Source organism: Calypte anna, chromosome 12, assembly GCF_003957555.1.
Source record: "Calypte anna isolate BGI_N300 chromosome 12, bCalAnn1_v1.p, whole genome shotgun sequence".
Taxonomy (NCBI): domain Eukaryota; kingdom Metazoa; phylum Chordata; class Aves; order Apodiformes; family Trochilidae; genus Calypte; species Calypte anna.
The window spans coordinates 2385704-2406479 of NC_044258.1; the positions used below are offsets into that span (position 1 = coordinate 2385704).

At 40.2% G+C, this 20776-nt stretch overlaps 1 protein-coding gene across 3 annotated transcripts in view; it reads left to right on the forward strand.

Moving 5' to 3' along the window:
* The window catches only part of FAM120A (family with sequence similarity 120A), a 54020-nt gene that overhangs the window by 14703 nt on the left and 18541 nt on the right, over positions 1 to 20776 (forward strand). For all 3 annotated transcript variants that reach the window (XM_030458767.1, XM_030458768.1, XM_030458769.1), the window contains exons 4-10: positions 5177 to 5305; positions 5746 to 5842; positions 6558 to 6658; positions 6933 to 7216; positions 8517 to 8604; positions 12085 to 12309; positions 15585 to 15759. In XM_030458767.1, the coding sequence (XP_030314627.1) occupies positions 5177 to 5305; positions 5746 to 5842; positions 6558 to 6658; positions 6933 to 7216; positions 8517 to 8604; positions 12085 to 12309; positions 15585 to 15759 (1099 nt within the window). The remainder of the gene's footprint in view (positions 1 to 5176; positions 5306 to 5745; positions 5843 to 6557; positions 6659 to 6932; positions 7217 to 8516; positions 8605 to 12084; positions 12310 to 15584; positions 15760 to 20776) is intronic.

Genomic DNA, 20776 nt, shown 5'->3' on the forward strand with positions numbered 1-20776 from the left:
TGTTTTACCTTGCACACAGTCTGAACCTGTTTTGTTTCAGGCTGTGTCTGTTGTCTCTTGTTCTTGCAGAGTTCACTGTGAAGAGCATAGCTGCATGTACTCAGTGACCTTTTTGTAGGTACTGGAATGCTATTGTTAGGTATCTGCAAAGCCTGTCTTTGCCAGGCTGAATAAGACCCATTCCCTCATATGGAGCAAGTGCTGCAACTCCTTAACCACCTTGGTGGCTTTCTGCAGAACTGGGTCAAATTTTTGACATCTGGCTTGTACTGGGGAACCCAAGACTGCATGCAGAGCTCTGGAGGTGATCTACGGAGCCCAGAGGAGGGAGAGCCCTCCATCTGCTGGCTGTGCTCCTGCTTCCCTGCTGCCAGTCTGCCCTCTTGGCTCCTGTTCAGGTTGCTGTACTGCTCCAGGAGCCCCATGTCCTTTTTAGCACAGCCTCAGCCTGCAGCGCAGCCAGGGGTTATTTCTGCCTAGGTGCAAGGTTTTGCTTTTGTAGTTGAATTTCTTAAGGTTCCTGTTGGCTCATTCCTGTAGCTTGTCTAGGTCACTCTGGGTAGCAGCCCAGGCCTTGAGGTCATGGTAGTGTGCAGGGTTGTCACACAGGTTGTCTCAGGTGAAGTCAGCCTGTATCACACTTCATGTTTGTGTTTCTGCTCTCTCCTTTTCTTTCTGACATCCCTGTTGTTCCTTTGGGTTGGGTTTTCTTGGAGTCCTGTGTGTATAAGTTGTTAGCAAATGACCTCCATGTTGGGTGTGTGCTTGTTGCAGTCATGATGTATGCAAAAGTAGAAAGAGGTCAGTTTCCCAAGCAGGATAGAAGGAAGAGGAGAGAGAATTTCTATCTGAAAACTCAGTCTTTAGGGAAAAAGCTGAGCTTTTCTGGTTTGAGAGGATTTTAGGTCATCCAGGGTCCTTGTTGAGTTTTCAGAAAGCTTATCATTAGATCAGATGCACTACAAGCTTGTAAGATTAAATGTTTTCAGCACTCAAAGGCTGATACAAGATCAAACAGTTTAGATGCAATCTCTAATAGAAATTACTAGACAAAAATACCAAAACTCGGGCAGTTTGTTGTACCATTCTTCATATCTTCATCCTTTTCTCTCTCCAGTGGGGAAAAAAGTATGTAAGTGCATGTTCAAGGTTAATTTCCTTTCCCTAGCTAATCTTTTCAGAGTGCATTAAATGGTTTGCTTCTGATTTTTGCCAGTGGTTCATCACAAAACTGGAATAGTCCTACAGCTAGCAAAGAAACTGTGCAGTTTTTCACGTGTCATGTTTTCTAACCTGATAACCTCCAAGTGCATAATCGACCTCCATGTTTCCCATTCCAAAATTGATTTTCCCTGTTGTTGCTTGTCTGAAACTTTTCTGTAGAGGATGAGAGAAAAAAACAGCTTCTAGGAAAAAAATGTTTTATAATCAGAAATTGTTAAAAAATGGTGCTAATCTTGCACTAAAATGCTTTGCATGCAGCTGAACGTAAGTTTGAACCATGAACAGGTTTTCTGTAACTTCTGCTGTTAAGTCTTAATTTTTCCTACACCTAACCCTTAGTCAGACTTGTTACGTTTTAATGCATGCATTATTGTTAACATTATTTATGATCCAGTTCAAAATCTACAGTTTTGGATTCCTGGAAAGTTCAAAAATTAATAGGAATCCTTTATTCTTCAATATCATGAAATTACTACTTATTTCTCCACTTCTCATTTCTGGCTTCTGTGTAGGTCATGGCATTTTTAGTTTTGAGGGTATTCTCACATTTGAACTGGATGTCTTTGAAACAGGAAAAAAGAAAAGGAAGTCCAAGTAGCTACTGTGTCTCTAGATCTGTAATACATGTTTTTATAAGGTCTCACTTGAGGAATTAAGAATATACTCCAGTGAGGTCTTCAGGCTGTTTGTTTAAGTGCAGCTAAGCTGGGGGCAGTATGCACAGTAAGCCCTTAAAGTGTCTCATTTGGGCTTAATAATTCTAGGGTCTGAGCTGAATGTTAGTGCCAGAGTGATGTGATGTCTTCTCTTGATGCTAACTGCTTACAGTTTATGAAATATTATTATCCTGGAGATCACATAAAACTAATGATAGATTGCTTGCTCCTTTCATCCACTGAATTTTCAAGCAGAGATTGCAGAAACATTGTGGTAGTAATGCAGGGTTTTTCCAAGGCAGAGAGCACATCTAACATGACACAGCCCTGTAATGACTCAGCCACTTTAGGGATGTGTAATTGTTAGATGTACAAATGAAATGGTAGGTGTTCACAAAACGACTTAGATTACCAGTGAGAAGAGAAAATCTGTTGCTTCTGCTTGCAGCTTGGGTGCAAAATTTTACCATCAATATTTGTGACTGTAAGCTTACAGGCAAATGTGATCTATATTTAGGATTGTTGTATATTTTCAGAATGCACACTAATGAAAATTTAGAATTTACTATCTGAAATAGAAATAATTACCATGCCACTGACTACACTACGTAGAACTGTTCTTAATTTAGGTTTATAAAATGTGGAGCTCATCTCTGGTAGAGAAGGGCCAGGTATAGAATGAGTGTTGTGACATATGTACAAAAATAGACATTAAGGAAAAGAAACTAATAAAAATGGGCATTTGGGCAAAATGGGTTAAATATGAAGAAGGCAAGTAAGGGCAGCAAAGAAAATAATTACATCTGGTGGACTCCATATGAAATAAAAAGGGGTTGTGGTACAGATTGTAAAATTGCAAAGCTAAATTCTGATTGACTTAATCAGTCTTTGCATCAACATTTCTGACAAAGCTGAATTTTGGTATTTTCTAATAAAGCATGATACTTATGTTCTCATATCTTAAAAACTAGAGCTGGTAAATAATAATGATATCTCAAATTTTGAATCACTGAACATTGCAAATAGGCAGATTAAAATATGTTAAAGGCAAAGCAGCCTAGCAACTGCTGCAGGCACAGACAGAGTGCTCCAGAATTGTACAGAAATTCCAGACAGAATTTTTAGAAATTCCTCAGGCATTCTCTAGAATTTAGGACACGTAATTGGAGATCTCTTTCTTGCCACAGAATCATAGAATCAGCTGGGTTGGAAGGGACCTCAAAGATCATCAAGTCCAACCCTTGATCCACTCCCCCCGTGGTTCCCAGCCCATGGCACTCAGTGCCACATCCAGGCTCTTTGGAAAGATCTCCAGACATGGAGAATCCACTACTTCCCTGGGCAGCCCATTCCAATGCCTGATCACCCTCTCCAGAAAGAAATTCTTTCTAATCTCCAACCTAAACCTCCCCTGGCACAACTTGAGACCCTGCCCTCTTGTCTTGCTGAGAGTTGCCTGGGAAAAGAGCCCAACCCCCCCCTGGCTCCAACCTCCTTTCAGGGAGTTGCAGAGAGTGATGAGGTCTCCCCTGAGCCTCCTCTTCTCCAGCCTCCACACCCCCAGCTCCCTCAGCCTCTCCTCATAGTATATTTGCTTAAGTCCCTTCACCAGTTTAGTTGCCCTCCTTTGGACCTGCTCCAGCACCTCAATCTCCTTCCTGAGCTGAGGGGCCCAGAATTGGACACAGGACTCAGGCTGTGGCCTCACCAGGGCTGAGTACAGGGGAGTACAGAAGGAAAGGACCAGAAGCCACCTATGGCTGAGTAGTTCTCCAGCCCCAGGTAGCAGCATCATTCACTGCTTTTAATGTGGAAATGGTCTGTGATAGTTGCTTGACCTGAAGTTTCTGGGGACTGGATACCAACCATCCGACAGTGCATGCAGGAGCAGTAATTCCCATAGTCATAAACTGAATAATCCCCAGGTTAGTTTCAGGACTGTTGGTATAGGAGGAGCCTGTTGACAGTGTTGGGATGGAAGTCCAGGGTTTCTGGGATGTGGACATGAGAATCAGGCCAAAGAACAGTCTAGAACTACCTGGTTGAGCATCCAGCTGTGCTGCCAGCTGCTGAGCTGCAGGAGCTTTGGCTGTTGTTGTCCCACAGACTTCTTCCAGCTTTCTTACTACTACTTTCTTGCTACAAAGTCCAAAGTAATGCTTCTCGAACCCGTGGCCTGACTCAGTGACCAGTGAATTAATGGGACTATGTCATTTTCCTAAGATCTTGAGTAGACTGTACTGTAGGCTTTCTTTTGCCCATGAAAGTCTTTGGTCTGTGTGTGCTCAGGCAATGAACTCCAGGAAAATTTTCAGCATGCATTGAAGTGCATGTTTCTTATGCACTCAAAACAGTTGATTAAAATGGGAGGTCAGACACACCTCTCATGGGATGGTGGAACATCCATTATTTTAATGGCAGAATATTGAAACTATTTTATCAATGGAATCATATTCTTAAGAATTGTCCTCTGTCTCTGTAAAAAGAGTAACCAGCCCTATGACCAAAAGTAACTATGGTGACATTGTAGCAACAAGAGAAATCCCTACCTCAGACTTTGTTGGTGTATAATGTAAAAAGAATCTATTGCCTGAAATATTACTGCTAATGTGAAGTTGTACAAATATATTCTGGTACAGATAAAAAACTACACAAACACTTGAACTACGTAATCTTCAAATAATGATTTTTAGACCACTTGCTATAGAATCTTGAAAATAAGTTTCCTTGAGATGTTTCTTTTCTCCACTTGCTTTTCAGATCCTCCCTTTTCCATGTACATATAGATGCTCCTGTTCCCAGTGGATCTCTTTCATCAATTCTGATGCCACTTTTTACATTCATTCAGAGTCTAAATTGTGTCAAAATAACTGGCTTGCATATATATGTGTGTGTGTGTGTGTATGTGAAATGGATGTATCCACATTAGATAAAGCCTTTTGCTGTGGAGGAAGTGTCCAACTAGAAAGCAGTAAAATAATGAAGATTATTGATCTTGCTTGTTGAAGCTGGTGTTTAACCAGCAAGTACTTAGATAGAGGTGAGGTTTTACATACATACATACATATGTCTATATATATATCTATGTATATATATATATACACACTGTAGATGGCAAGGTACTCGAGTGATAGTTTAAGTCGGAACCTTAAAAACAAGGTGGAAGACCCCAGAATATTTAGATACTACGTCTGGCACCATGAAAATTGTTGAATATGTTTTCAGTAAGTAGTAGGGTTGATTCTTTGGTGTGTAGTGCACAGGTAACGTGATGCTGGATGTGTTTGTCTGCCCAGGTACGTGCTCACCAGTTAGTTTTACCGCCCTGTGACGTAGTGATCAAAGCCGTAGCCGACTACGTCCGTAACATTCAGGACACCACTGATTTGGATGCCATAGCAAAAGATGTTTTTCAACATTCACAGGTAAAGTATAAAGGGAAATAAGAAGTGGTTTGGGTATTTTTTTTTAAACCAGCTGTGCTTTTGTGTTGAAGAATTCCATTCTGTAAAAACAGTGTTTTGCATGAGCTGATGCCAGGAGCCTGCTGGTACGTGCAGTGTCCACATTTTCTGAAGGTAAAAGTACTGCATTTACCCTCAGTGCTTTAAAGTTCTTGATAACTAACAGGGTTTTGTAGTCCAGCTTTGTGCACTGCCATTGGCACTCAGTGCTGTGTGAAGATAGTATTTTCAAGCTTTATTCTTACATGGAATAATTCTTCTTGTGCTGGAATATGCTGCAGTCCTCCTGGCTCCATAGGCATGATGCTGCATGTGGCACAGTCTGCATTAACAGCACACTGTTCACCTGGAGGTGATGTGCCTGGGTTTGCTTCTAACCAATTTTTTTTCTTTTATTTTAGTCTAGAACGGATGACAAAGTTACTCGATTTAAGAGAGCAGTTGCTTATTATTCAGCAACTAATAAACCTATGCCATTTCATCCACCACATTACCTAGGTAAGTAGTGAAAGAAACAAGGCTTCATTTTAACTCAAACCTCACATAATCCTAAATGAGAAATGGTTTTACTAGGAGGATCTTGCAAAAATGATTATATTTTCTGGCAATTTTCATTGCCCCTTTCAAAAGGTTTTCATGGGGTCCATGGTTGTATTCTTCCATTCTTAGCTGTTGCTGCTCCTGTTCTAACATCAGGACACTTGAGCATGGTGCTGTCAACAACTGAGATCTGGTGACTGATTCCAGTCATGAAGACAGTGTTTGTTTCTTTTCCATAAACATATTTCTTGTTCCTCACTGGACTTTAATGACGTGTTTTAGTAATCCCCTTATAGCCTTTGATTTTTTTGTGTCCTAACATACATGTTTAAGTTGCTTCACAAATCATTCTGGCATTTTTTCACCACCATGAGGATGGTGAAATATTGGAACAGGTAGGTTTCTACTCCCAGGTAGAATAGAAACATGCAGTAATGAGTGATACAAATAACTGAGACAAGTAAAATAGATGTCACAACCTACAAAGTATTTTTTTAGAATGCAAAAAATTGATTATACCAACTTAGAGGCATGCTAATAGAACAAGAATAAATAAACCATAGAAGCAAAAGGATAAAAAAGGGTAACATCTGGGTAAAATAGGGAGTGATTTAATGAATGGCTTTTTTTTTTTTTTCCTGCTGTTTTTCCTCACCTTCTGTTTGCAATACAGCAGCCAGACCAAATCAGTTTGGTATGCCTGGGATAGTGCCACCATATGTTCCTTCTCAGATGCTTAACATTCCACAGACCTCACTACAAGCAAAACCAGTGGTAAGTGTAGCCCTCTGCTCTTCTCCTTGGGAAAAACCTGCTTTGCTTATGAAATGGAAATACAGGTGGGAAGGTATAGCCAAACTTTTTTAGCATGGGCGTGCACTGGTTGAATTTCAAATCTGGAACTTACAGTGATGCTACAGTTTTTATGGATGTCCACAATAGCTGAGATTTAATGTAGACTTGGAAGATGTCACTTGATTAAATAATGTATTTTGTTCTAAAAGGAAAGCCTTTTTACCTTCACTTAAGAAAGATCACTTTATTTTAGGCCCAGCAGATGTCCAATCAGGGTGGGGCCCAAGGTCAGGGTCCATACCCATATAGTCTCTCTGAGCCAGCCATAACCTTGGAAACAGGTGGAAAAAGTCTTTCTGAGCAGAACAACTACAGTAACATTCCTCACGAAGGAAAACATACACCATTGTATGAACGATCTTCTCCAATAAATCCAGCTCAGAGTGGCAGCCCTAATCATGTGGATTCAACTTATTTTCCTGCCTCTTCTACATCTTCGTCCTCCGACAATGATGAAGGCAATGGAGGTGCAGTGAAGTAAGTTAAAATTCATCTTGTAAATAAGAAATTTGCAAGGGGGTGATGATAGACCTTGAAAAAAAGTTTCAGGTGACTGTGGCTACAAACATGTCCATGGTTTGCTCTAGACACCTTGTTCCCTGACAAACAGAAATCCAAAACCAAATAATGTTGGGTGTTTTTCCACTTCTGCCCCTCTGTTTTATTAAAAGGAGAGTGAGATTTTTGTAAATGTCATAAAGCCTTTGAGTTCTTTACTTTGTATAAAAGAAATAGTCCTAGTTCACAGTAGAAAAAAATCAAAATTTCAGTAGCTGAAAGTCTGAAACTTCACTGAATCTGTAAAGTTTACACTTCTTAAATTTTGGGATAAATGTGGCTTTGGGAGGAAACCTGGTGTGAATGTCAGAAATTCACCATTTAAGACTGTGACTTAAGAGCCCTCACTGCCAGGCTGTGCATGGAACAAATTGGTTTTTCTCTGGTCTGCTGATGTACCTTGTTTACTGCCACAGTATTTCTGACTTCCCTGAGATCATATGCCTGTCCTTGGCAATGAAGCTGTGCAGGCTTTCATTTAATTACTGCTTCCTGACCTACAAAAAGGAAATCTGAAGAGGCAGTTTGTGTTTACCTTTGTCTTCTTAGCTGTAGTGGCTTACTGTGTGTTAATCAAAGCCTGGGATTTGAGCAGGTCTCTGCCTCTAAAAGCTTGGGGCTGTGTGTTTGTGTATGTTACTACTGGGAATTAAATGCTGAATGTGTCTACAATTACATGGGATGGCTTGGACTTTGGGTTTTTTTGATGCAATCTTATAATTTTAAATCTTACCATGTGTTTTGCTTGGTAAATCAGGTATGCTTTCACAGCTTCTGTTCAGTGTAGAACTGGAAATACACCTGCTGTAGCAAAAACTGTGACACTTTTCTGCATTTTTATAGTGTTTCCTTATGCATTTTTTGCAATAAACTTAGAAACTGAAATCTAGACAGTGTCATTTATATCTCAGTCTGAAGAAGCACTCTTCTAATTGAGGGCATTTATTTAGCATAAGGACAAATAGTTAAAGTTCAATGAAGAACTTTTCCTGCATGCACATTATTTAGTCATCAATTGAATTGATGAAACAGGGTAAATTAATAAAATGCTGATACTGAAGACTCTTCAAGACTCCTACAAATTGACATTTCTAATACATAGCATCCCTTAAAATCAGAGTGTCTGACTCACAGTTCCACTAACTGTCTCCAAAGATTTATCCCATTGTTTCTTAAAGAGCAGTTTAATTCCATGTGTTTTCTGTACATTGTCCTGCAGCCATGTCAGTGGGAACAAAATAGGCTGGGAAAAAACAGGAAGCCAGTCAGAAAGTCAAACGCGTGGAGACCTGGGAGACCAAACAAAGGTAATTCCTTAAGTTCCAAACACCAAAATTTATTACTTTCTGTTAAAGCTTTACAGCAAACTCTTCAGTTTTGAATCCTGATCTGTAGGATGTTGTGTAAACTTTTACACATTTTTGTGAATTACAGAACATCAGCTTCAAATTACAGCAAGACATTTTCCAAGGAATATTGTAGCATGTACATAAAAATGAAAAAAAATACTATTATAAAGTAGAAAGAAAACAACAAACTTGTTGATTTCTTTTGCTAACAGTATCAGCTCTTGGCATCTGTGTTTGCAGTGGTGCACTATTTTGATTTTTACTGGGGAGTATAGCAGTCTAAGTGGGTTCAGAGTCCACGTCATATAACCTACAGTGTAGTGAAAACAGCTCTAACAACATTTCAGGGCTAGCCACAGACCATTATAGGAATATTAAAGCTCAGCTGAGGAGTAAAAGTCCTTTATAAGTGCTGGTGTGAATTTCACACAATGCATATTAAAATAGCTCCATGAGACAAGTTGGAATGTATTGCTACTTAAGTTTAAGAATGAGGTAACTAAAGCCTTGATAAAGACTTAACATTTTCTTACCATATTTCTTCAAAATTTAAAACCATTGTCAAATCAAGGGCATAATGGTATGCATTCCAAGTTTGCACCATGTTTGGAAAGAACACTCACAGCATTTGTATTTAATATCTCTGTCTTGCTGATGGAACTTCACACCAGTTGTTAATTGTGTGTCAAAAAACCCCAATCTCGACCAACTTAAACTGTAGATAAAAAGATCTTTTGCCCTGTACCTTTGACAAAGAAATTCCAGTAAACTTGGGCTTTGTGCTTCAGATCTCAAGCTGATGATCTCATCCATCAGTGGTTATTGTTTTTGCAGACTACGCCCCATATGGTAACTGTATCTGCCTGCTGATCCCTCACCATATGCAAATGTTCATTTGACCTGTTACATTCCTTTCCTCTCCACATCAAGGGCTGTGCCTGGAGCATGGTGACAGTGTCCCAGCAGCAGTGTCCCAGGGGCTGTGCTGCCTCCCTGAGTGGGGTGATGGGTGTATGGGACACACTGCACAGCATGTCTGTCTGCCTGTCCTTGTACATGCAGAATTAGAGCTCTTTAAGCAGTGATTAATCTTGCTAATAGATGTATGCATGCAGCCCAGCTTAAGTGCATCCAATTTAGTGTATGAGTGCTCATGAGTTTTGCTGATTTTCTTTTTATATCAAACCACTTCTTCAGACTTCAGTAGCTGGAGAAGACAGTTGCATCTGTTGAACACGACAGGGAGGATTATGAGTACATTTTGTAGATAAATCACAGAATCATCCAGGTTGGAATGGACCTCAAGGAAAGGAACATCAAGTCCAACCTTTTATCCACTCCCCCCATGGTTCCCAGCCCATGGCACTCAGTGCCACATCCAGTCTCTGCTTAAAAACCTCCAGGGATGGAGAATCCACCCCCTCCGTGGGCACCCATTCCAATGCCTCAGCACCCTCTCTGGAGAGGGTGATGAATTCTCTGGAAAGAATTTCTCTGGAGAGAATTTCTTCCTAATATCCAACCTAAACCTCCCCTGGCAGAGCTTAAGCTCCCCCCCTCTGCCAGGGGAGGTTTAGGTTGGATATTAGGAAGAAATTCTTAAGCCCATGGCCTCGTGTCTTGTCTCTGCCTGGGAGCAGAGCCCGACCCCCCCCTGGCTCCAACCTCCTTTCAGGGAGTTGTAGAGAGTGATGAGGTCTCCCCTGAGCCTCCTCTTCTCCAGCCTGAACACCCCCAGCTCCCTCAGCCCTTCCTCACAGGACTCATTTTCTAGAGAGGTGTATATTGATGATCAAAAAAGAGGAAATATTTCATGAAGATTTTGAGTGAATGAGCTCCATGAATTTAAGGTGCTGAAAACCTAGCACAGATCAAACAGGTAGCAACAACCTTGACACTCTTGATTTAAATGTCAAAATTCCTTGCTTGTCATTGTCTTTCTGCATGATTAGACATGACAAAGGTATGCTCAGCTCATTGGGTGGATATATATTACTAAGGAAAAAAACAACTTTTAACAGTGGTAATCCCTCAGCTTTGAGTATTACTGGAGCAGATCCAGGAAGAACTGTGGGAGTGCAAGTGGGAAAAGCATTGCTGTCCTTTGGGGATTTTTGTCTTCCCTCTGTGCCCTCATTGTGCTGTAAACTTCTCTTTGTGGTCCAGTATCACTGACTTTTAGTTGTTGAGGTAGTAGAAGAGAGGGATAAAAATAATTGAACTAAAAGAGAAATCTCAAAATACAGATTTAATAGCGCTGTGATAGCTGTCGTGTTTATAAAAACATTCTGTATTAATAGAGTGTGTTAGAAGTATAATGGTGTACAAGTTTTAACCATTCTTCTAAATATATTCATTTTTATAAAATGAAGTCTGGATTGCCACCTCAAAATACTGTCTTTCAGTAAACATCCTATTTGATGGTTTGCTTAAAATATAATTTGGAAATAATATTGCTCATTCGATATTTTGCTAGAGCATGGTTTTACTAAGATACGTCTTTCTATAGAAGGTATTTGGAGGTTGTGGGGGGGTTTCTTGGTTTTTACATGCAGGTTTTTATTTTTGTAAGAGCCTCAAGTGAACAAGCAGGGCTTTTTTAGGCCTATCTTTGTTACTTGTTCATGGCTTTGGCCATTTCTGTTTTAGCTTTACTTTTAAATGTTTATTTTGGAATTTTCTACACAAATAGTGCAAATACTCATGCATGAAGTGTTATCAAGTGAACAAATTAAATTTCAGTCTCAGAAGGTTTTGTTACTGCTATAATAGTTTGTAGGCATTAAACTAGTATGAACTCTTAAACTAAACCCAGGACTTTTAGAAATTAGCTCTACTAGGTTAGGTAGTATCTGTCAGAGACACAACATAAATGCTTACAAAAGGCTTATTCACCAGTAGGTTTACAGGTTTTTTTAAACAGCACAGAACCATTTGCAAGATTTTTGAGTTCAGACACTATATTAAATGTCTTTTTTCTGGCTTCATTTAGAAATACAGATTGAGAAGGAATGTTTTAATGGAAGTCTAGAAAATTTACAGGATTTGTGACTATCATTTAACCCCTTTAGTTTGTCATATCTTGGAAGTACTTATTTAAGAGGCTATTCAGGTTTCCTTAAGAGGTCATCAGTCCCCCTTCCTTACTGTGCAGTTAAAAAAATAAAGAAAAATAATTACTGTAACTGTTAGTAAGTGAAAGCTTTACCCCATAATATTTGTTTTTTTAATAATGTGTTTCTGCTGGTCAACAAGGACTGAAATTTTTCATTTTCTGAAAATGCTGTAGTCATCTTGAGTCTACATACTGATACAACCTGAGGTGAAGATTCAGTGTATTCATTGTGGGCAGAGAAGGAATTTGCTGTTCCTCTTGGCTAATCTGGTATCTTTCTGTACACATTCAAAAGCACTTCTACTTTGTATGTTCTGTTACAGGTAGAAGGTTCCTCTAGTGCTTCTTCAGGAAGTCAGGCAGCTGAAGTCAAAGGGAATCAAACCAGTAATCCACAAATCCCATGCCTGTTGTCAATGCCCACCAGGAACCACATGGATATTACTACCCCTCCATTACCTCCTGTAGCACCTGAAGTATTAAGAGTGGCAGAACACAGGCACAAGAAGGGGTTAATGTATCCCTACATCTTTCATGTCCTAACCAAGGTATGACATTTAAAAATGGAAGATAATGATTCTGTAAAGATAATTGTGCATGCATTTCTAGCAAGTTCTTTTTTAAATGTTTGAGTTTTGGCTCATTTTTAATGCTTCTAAAATTTTCCCCCCGCCCCGTTCTCTAACCACTGATCTGGTCTGGTACGTTGTTCCAATAAATATAAGGTGATGTGTTTAGGTACAAAATAAATAATTTTTCCCAAATAGGTGTAGGTATTTTTCTATCTCTGCACATGTGTGTGTATGTCTGTGCAACGTGTATATGTTTTTATATAGAGTTAATTTCAATTTAAAAATTCCTGCATATGTTCTTTGCTGTCTGTGCCAAGTCTTTTCTATTTTCAGTGTTCAAAAATCCTTAGACTGTTTTCCCTCACGACCTGATCCCTCTCATCCCTGGTAGCTAGCCCTGATAGAAACGTAGCAGCTGTAAGAAATCCCTTTTGTATGAGCCTAAAAGGTAATTATAGATTAACTCAGTGATGTTCTGAATTTTTGTTCATTTTAGTTAAACAGAACATTTCTGATGGCTTTTTGAGTTTTTTTGTTGGGCTGTTTTATGTGCTAGCCTTCAAATCCCAGGTAAGCTACAAGTGTTTTCACTCAGCCTTGGACTCTGTCTGCTCAGTGTGTCCAGTAAAAAAATCTACCAGAACAGTCACACCTTGGGAAACAATGGGAGAGCTTCTTACAGAAATAAGCAGGGATAAGCTGCTTCTGCATGTCTGGAAGCAGCTTTGTATTGAATCACGAAGGAGCTGTGGCAGTGGTGTTCCTGCAAAACTCTGTATTTCACTTAATCTAGTCTCAATAGACAGAAGTTCATTGTTCCTTCTAAGTGCAAACAGATGAGTCCCAGAATGAAACAACTTTAATCTTCTTCCTTCTTAGTGTTTGAAACACAGAGTACTTACTGGTTCCCATACAGCAAGCCCATTCACTGCATATCTGTAGAGCATCTAGCAAAATGGCACTGCCACACTCCTGTTTACTTCTATTTAATATAAAAATCCACTTCAGGACAATGACTGTAGGTGGGCATCTAAAATCCATAATAAAGAGAAATTTCTGCCTTGAGGCTGAGATTTGGATTTCCTGCTTTCTGTGTGTTTGTTTTGTACCATAGCTTATATTGCTGTCATCTTCTTCTTTATCAAAGGAAAGTGAAGAACCAAAAGGTGAATGGAGACCATTGGTGCTGCTTCTGTTTCACACCTTGCACAGCCATGTTTTCTTTTTACATTTAAATACTCCTTGATGTTTAATCATACCATGATTTAGATTGGAAGAGACCCTTGAAGTCTTTGAGTCTGACCATAAACCCAGTGCAGCACTAAACCATGTCCCAAAATGCCCCATTTACATGTCTGCCAGATGCCTCCAGCGATGATGATCCAGCCTCACAATTCTTTCAGTGAAAAAACTGTTCCTAACATCTAATTTAAACATCCCCTGGCACAACTTGAGGCTGTTTCCTCTTGTCTTATCACTGGTTCCTTGGGAAAAGAGACAAACCCCACCCTGCCCCAACCTCCTTTCAGGGAGCTGTAGACAACAAGGTCTCCCCTCAGCCTCCTTGCTCCAGGCTGAATGCTTGCAGGTCCCTCAGCAGTTCCTCATCAGACTTGTTCTCCAGACCCTTCCCCAGCTCTGTTGCTCTTCTCTGGACACACCCCAGCCCCTCAATGTCCTTCTTGTCCTGAGGGGCCCAGGACTGACCCCAGGATTCCAGGTGCAGCCTCAGCAGTGGCCACACCAGTGCTGCTCCCAGCCAGGATGCTGGTGCCTACCTTGGGCACACACTGCCTCATTTCCAGCTGCTATTGACCAACACCCCCAGGTCCTTTTCCAGTGGGCACTTTCCAGCCATTCTGCCCCAAGCCTGGAGCTTTGCCTGGGGTTGTTGTGACCCGGGTACAGGACCCAGGACTTGGCCACGTTGAACCTCCTACAATTGGCCTCATCCCATTGACCCAGCCTGCCCAGGTCCCTGGCAGAGCCTGCCTGCCCTCAGGCAGATCCACACTCCAGCACAACTCAAGTGTTATTGTATCTCAAGATGGAAGGAAACTAATTAAAAGCCTGTGTTTGAGAAATCTGCTCCCAACAGAGAAAAAGGTCAATCTAGGGGTGGCTGCAGAAAAAAAATAAATTGGTATTAGTAAGGTCTGCTTTTTTTTCCCCACTAGCTGAAATGCTTTTGAACAAGAGTGCTCAGTGAACCATGGGTACACTGACAGGTATCTGATTGTGTAATTATGGGATTCTTTAGAAATTGGCACAGAGAGCTGTTCCAGGTTATGTGGCTGTGATGTTTAGAGAGAGATCTTTTAGACACACCTGAAGTAGCATGGTCTGAGTTAAATCTGACAATATTGTAATCACTCCAAGATGTCAGTGACTGTATTCATTACTGGGACAGCTGAAATGTTTTTTTAAGTGAAAGTAGCAAAATGAAGTGCTTACTTGGCAGTGTTGAAAATAAAGGCTGATATCTGGGAGCAATGCTGTGTAGTCATTTGCTTTCTGAGAAAATTTTACCATGGTAGGATGTACAGACACAGCTTAGAATATTGCTGCTGCTGTTTTGAGACAGAATATTGGAAGATTCTTCCTTGCTTTTTTTCTGAAAAAGTGTAAAATGCTAGAGCTTTATTTATATACATTTAGAAACAGCCTCACTTATGCAATTCCCAGTTGTGATTTTTGACTAGGTCAAAATACATAAATCATAATTCTGTAGGGTTTTTTTACTCTTGAGTCCCTGATGTTGTTTCAAATTCTTGCACTAAAAAGTCTGACGAGTGTTTTCAGACAGCTTATGTATTTTCTAAAATAACTGTGTGAAATCTAAATCAGCTTTAAATGTGCCTCGACTGTCTAGAAGTGCATTATTGCTGCTCTGTCACGTGTACTGTTTCAGTCTTCAAAATATCCATATTTGAAAATCAGTGTTTAGGTAATCCACACCTGAAGGTAGTCCAGAAAAAAAATAAAATAGGTGTATGTGATGGAGAAGAGAAAGAGGAAAGCAATAGGGATAATCAGAACCTAGAGACATATTGGAGGAAAGCAAGTAGATTGGAGGGTAATCCTCCTCTGATGTTACCTTCATAAGCCCAAGATCCACATTACTGCTAAATCACATTTTTCTTGCCCATTTTTCTTTTTTTATTGGATCTGGATTGAGTTACCGTGCATACCTAAATACTTTTCTGTTCACTGTAACATGTCATGTTTTTCTGCTTTCTTTCATGCCAAAGGGAGAAATCAAAATTGCCGTTTCTATAGAAGATGAAGCCAACAAAGACCTGCCTCCTGCTGCTCTCCTTTATAGGCCAGTTCGTCAGTATGTTTACGGAGTCCTGTTTAGTTTGGCAGAAAGCAGAAAGAAAACTGAAAGACTTGCTTTTAGAAAGAACAGACTTCCACCAGAATGTATGTACTGTAGAATCCATTCTTTATTTCTCTTTCCTTTGCTGTGTTTTCATATCCATTTGTGCCATGATTTGGATGAGAATATAGTTGCTGAGATTTCATGGGTGTAGCTAATGCTGGAGGAACTTATGGCCTATTTGAGCCCATGAATAATAGAAAAAGATGTGTTTAATTTGAATTTTATTTCCTGCACTAGTTTAGGAGCTATAAACGTTACCATTTCTAAGCAAGCTCTGCAGTTTGTTTTTAAACATTTGCTCAAGCTGCTCTCAGGCTTGCAGCAAGTAACATCAGTTTGGGATGTAATTTTTGAAGTATGTGGCAGAACTGGGATTTTAGGAAGCTTCTGTACATACAGATTTGCCTACTTTAAAAAAAAAAAAAAAGAAAAAAAAAAAGAGGTGCATATGTTAAATTACCCTGTCTCCCCACATATGCAATTAGTGTACTTCAGTGAAGTTTGCAAACCTCCAGTATCTTTCAGGTGCTGCATATAAAAACTTGGTTTAAAGTCTGCTGAAATCAGTCAGGGTAGACCCTGGGTGAAGGCAGAGTAAACTTCTGCATAGACTCATTAAAGGATCCTGTTGCTCATTCAGAGGGATGAATTCTCATCTTCATATTAATCTGCAAGTTGTCTTTTTAAGTCTTCTGCTTCTAGGAATTACTGTCATTCCAGAAAAGTCATCCTCCTCTTTTTCTTGTAATGAAATGCATACAAAGAAATGAATGAACTTTACAGTAGCATCTTATAAAGGTTTAGGGAATGCTAAAGCATTAAGTGAATGGTGGTGGTGGCAGCAGAAGTATTTATATATTGTAGTGTGCTGTCACTAGGCTAAATTTAAGAATCAGATGGTTAGAATGTATAAAAGTATCATTTAGTCTTCATGGGTAAAAGGATAAAAATAATCACTTGTAAACTTCCCTTTTCCCATTTTTTTTTTATGTGAAGTGCTTTGTACCTTTATTGTGAAGATGATAATCTTTCACCACTGTTTGAAAACCTGTTTAGCCCAGTTATCTTGAGAATTATCTACCCTGCTTGAGTAGTGTTTCAGCACACATACTGCCACAAACTTCTTAATCCTTTAAACTCACATAACATAGTAGTATTTTAGGTTACCAGGTTATTTCAGGATTAAAATTGTGATGTTATTTTTAGTATGCATTTATCCGCATTAGGCTTCTGTCCTTAAAAGTGTACTACTGTGTTTGTAGTAGTGAAGTGCTTTAGTTTCCAAAATCTAGAATGTTCTCTGTAGGCTACTGGGGAAACCTGTATAAACTCTTATTTTCTCTTCACATAGACTGCTTTTGAGAGCATTATTCTTGCTGGAGGCTCAGAATGGTGCTGCTGACTTGGTTTAGACACAGGAGGCAAATCTTGCTGCAGGATACACTCAGCTGCTGACCTAATTCCCTCTTAGGGGAGTGATCATGCCCTTAAAAAAAATTTAAAAATCTGAACATCTGCCCAGAAGTTAGTTGTCTCACTGAAAAGCTAACAATTCTAGTAAAGATGGATTGGAGCTAAGATGAGTGTGTGGTTAGAAAAGGCTGTGTTGCAGGGGCACATCTGTTTTTGGTTACCTCTCTTACAAAGTGGCAAGAACTGGGCAGGATGTGCCAGATGCAGAGAGAATAATTTCTGAAGTGGCAAGAGCAGGTTCCTCAGCTTGATCAGTCACACTTGTTAGCCCTTGTGAACTTCTCTGAGTGCCCAGGCTATAATGAACTAGTGATGCTGATTCTCCTCCAGTGTCTGAATATTTTTTGCTGCTCAGTAATTAGGACAATTAAGAGAAATTGTAAGGATTAAAAAAAAAAGAAGTGTATATTGTCATTAAGATTTATATGGAGACACAAGTATATTAATTTTTCACATCCTGACATCTTTGTAGCAACCATGACACTGGTGACACAATCATTGTCCATGAATAATTTGCAAGTACATTGCGTGCAGGAGTTATAGGATGCTACAAAAAATACAAATAAACTGTCACATCACTGTTACAACTAAATATGTAGATAGCAGGATAATGGATCTTTCATTAAGTGGATTACTTCTGATCTTAGAAATCAGTATTATTTTTATGTAGCCAAAAAGCCAACAAAAAGGCAACAGATCTCTTGGAAGAGGGGGTCAGTGAGGCTCTTCAGGGATGGGTGTCTGCTAAGCCTTTGCTGTGCATGTCCTCATGGCTGCACCTAAAGGATATGAAAAGCTGAATCACAAAATTCTTGATAGTGATTTTTCTGCCAAGGGCACAGCACTGCCTACTCTGCCCTTCTTTCTGAGGAGATTGAAACCAAGCATCTGTCTTGGTTTTCTTTTCAGGCCCTGAAAAGGGGTTATTCTTGTGCTCTGATGAGCAGACGTTTGTGTGGATGAAACCATCTGCCCTTTCCACTCTGTGGAAAAATGCACACTTGTACAAGGTGTCTGAACTCCTGGCTGAATCCAAAGGTTTGTTATTTTAAGCCTTGCCACCTTGTGATGTACTGCTCTCCATCAAGGATGTATTCAGCTGGTGCTGTTTCTGCCAAAAGGAAAGCCATGTCTTGGGTAGCAGCTCTTCTGCAAAATCAAGCATGCTTAGCTCAAGCTGTGCTGCCAGTAAAGATGGTAAAGTTAAACATGAGGTGTGCTGGTCTGCTGGTGGGATTGGGTACCTCACACCTCCTGGTCAGTTAATGAAAAAAATGCAGAGAACACCAGAACTACCTGAGCTGTTGTTAGCACCAAGGGCTCTAACAGATAAGCCTGCGCATGCAGGGTGCTGCTGCTGCTGGCTTAGAGCCTGTAACCCATGGCTATCAAGCAGGTTACCCTGATGCAGACCATTGCTGCCCCTTTTTGCTTGGATTGACCTTCAGGTGTGGTGATGGTGATGCTCAAAGCAGGGGTCAAGGTAGTGTGCAGTTCTTCAGCTACTTTTGAGTATTCAAACACTCTGAGCAGCAGCAGGAGGAAGTTCAGTGTGGAACCAGTGTAATTAGCACTGTGCTGTTGTGGCTGAAGGCGCTCTGATCCCCAGTATTCCTTGTAGCTGATGTAGTCTGCAGCATAGACATTGCTTATCTCCAAGTGGAAGTCCTGGGAGGAAAACAACACGTTCCTCTGAGGACAGATTCCTAGCAGCTGAGGAGCAGTGTTCTTGGCAGCAGTCCCAGTACTGAGTTGTCAAAGGTTTAAGAAATGCCCTGGAGAAACAAGTGGATATGGACAAGTCCTGGATTCATCTGTTACATTAGATGTTATATGTGGGTGAACAGTGATACAGATACTTGTCAACCCATACAGCTCTAATTCCTCATCCCCATCACCCAGAGAGGGAACTGTGTGCCAGTCCACTACAGGGCCTTCATGCTGACCCATACTGCAAGAATCATGGTTACCTTGCCCTTCAGAACCATCACTTTGCAAAATTTTGAAGGCAGGGTGGGTCTGCAGTGTGACCTCTCCAGGTGCCCTGTCCTGAGGACAGATGGTGGAATGGGAGCAAAGGGAGGTAGCTCCCCCTCTGGCCTTAACCTTATCCCCAGAGTAAAAGCTCTGAACCAAATCTGAATGTTGAAACTTAAGATTGCAGATAGAAAACATAGATACAAACATAGAATCATAGAATGGTTTATGTTGGAAGGGATCTTAAAGATCATCCAACCCCCTTGTGTAAAGTTACTTTCTTCTAAGCTTGAGGTCTTGAAACGTGAAACATATACATGAAAGAAAAACAAGTGAAACATTTGTGCTCAGTGTAGCTCTGTTCCCTTGCTGCTGTCTGCTGCTACAGGAGCTGCAGAAGCTGAGGATGTGGTCATCTGAGGATGCTTGAATGCTGTGAGCAAGTAGAGTTCACCTCTGGAGGGGCATCCAGACTGAGAAGCTGGGTGTAGCCAGGATTGTCACCTCCATTGTCAAAAGGAGGTTGAAGGAAAGAAAATAAAAAACCCAACTTCAAAATACAAAAAACCTATTTATGTCAGTCATTGACAGTTTGGGGGGTTTTTGTTTGTTTTTTTTCTTTTTAACTGCTAACAGAATAAACAGTTCTGCATAGTAGTCTCATTCTGGTTTTTGTCTGTTTGCTGAGAGAGGTTAAGAAGTTTTTATCCATAAGTATCTCTTGCTTCTGAGACCTGAAAGCAATGAAGCAAATCTCTGAAAGCCTGTATAAGATACATCCTTTTCTTTATGTTTACTGTCCCAGGCCTAAACAAGAAATAAAAGCTGGTGTGATAAACTCTTGCCCAAATAACAGCAGCTCTGCTGGCTGTTAAAGCCCATCTTATGTAGCTTGTGGCATATAAAAACTGGTAGCAACAAAAATAGAACATGATTTCGTAGTGAGGCTACCAACTAAATATATCAGAATATTTATTTCAACTGCTGCACATTATCTTTGTAAAACTTCCTGGGCTCCACGGAATGTACTTAAAATGCTGGAGAAGTTTGAATCAAGAAAAGCATGAGGGTGCTTTGGTTCTTTAATTCCAACCATCACCTTGGCTGTGGTTAGACTGCCCTAACTGCAGAATTATTTGTAAAGGTTCTGTTTGACTGCTGAAGGAAACTTTGTGTCTGTAGGGGCTATCTTGGCACCAGCAGTACTTTCTTCTTCTGTAGCATAAAGATTTCTAGCAGAAAGAGCAGGTCTGTGCTCCTGTGGGGGATCTCTCTGGGCTGTAATGTGAAGCTTCACTAACAAGCTCCTTGAATCTTTCCACACTGCATAACTGGGCTCTGAGTTAAGGAGGGTGCAAACAAATTTTGAGCTGTGTCAACCTTGGGGTCATTCCAAGGCCAAAGATATAATTTCTCTGTCTTTTTTTTTTTTTTTTTTTTTTTTTCAGTTATCAAAAAGGAGATGGTTTAGCAGCAATATAGATTTGAAAAAGTGTTTTGATGTGGATAAAATGGAGCTTAGCAGCTGCAGAAATACCAGCTTCTTAGTAGAACGCAGTGCAGTGAATTGAAAGGCTTCTGTGAAGTAATGTTTTGTAAAATTTTATG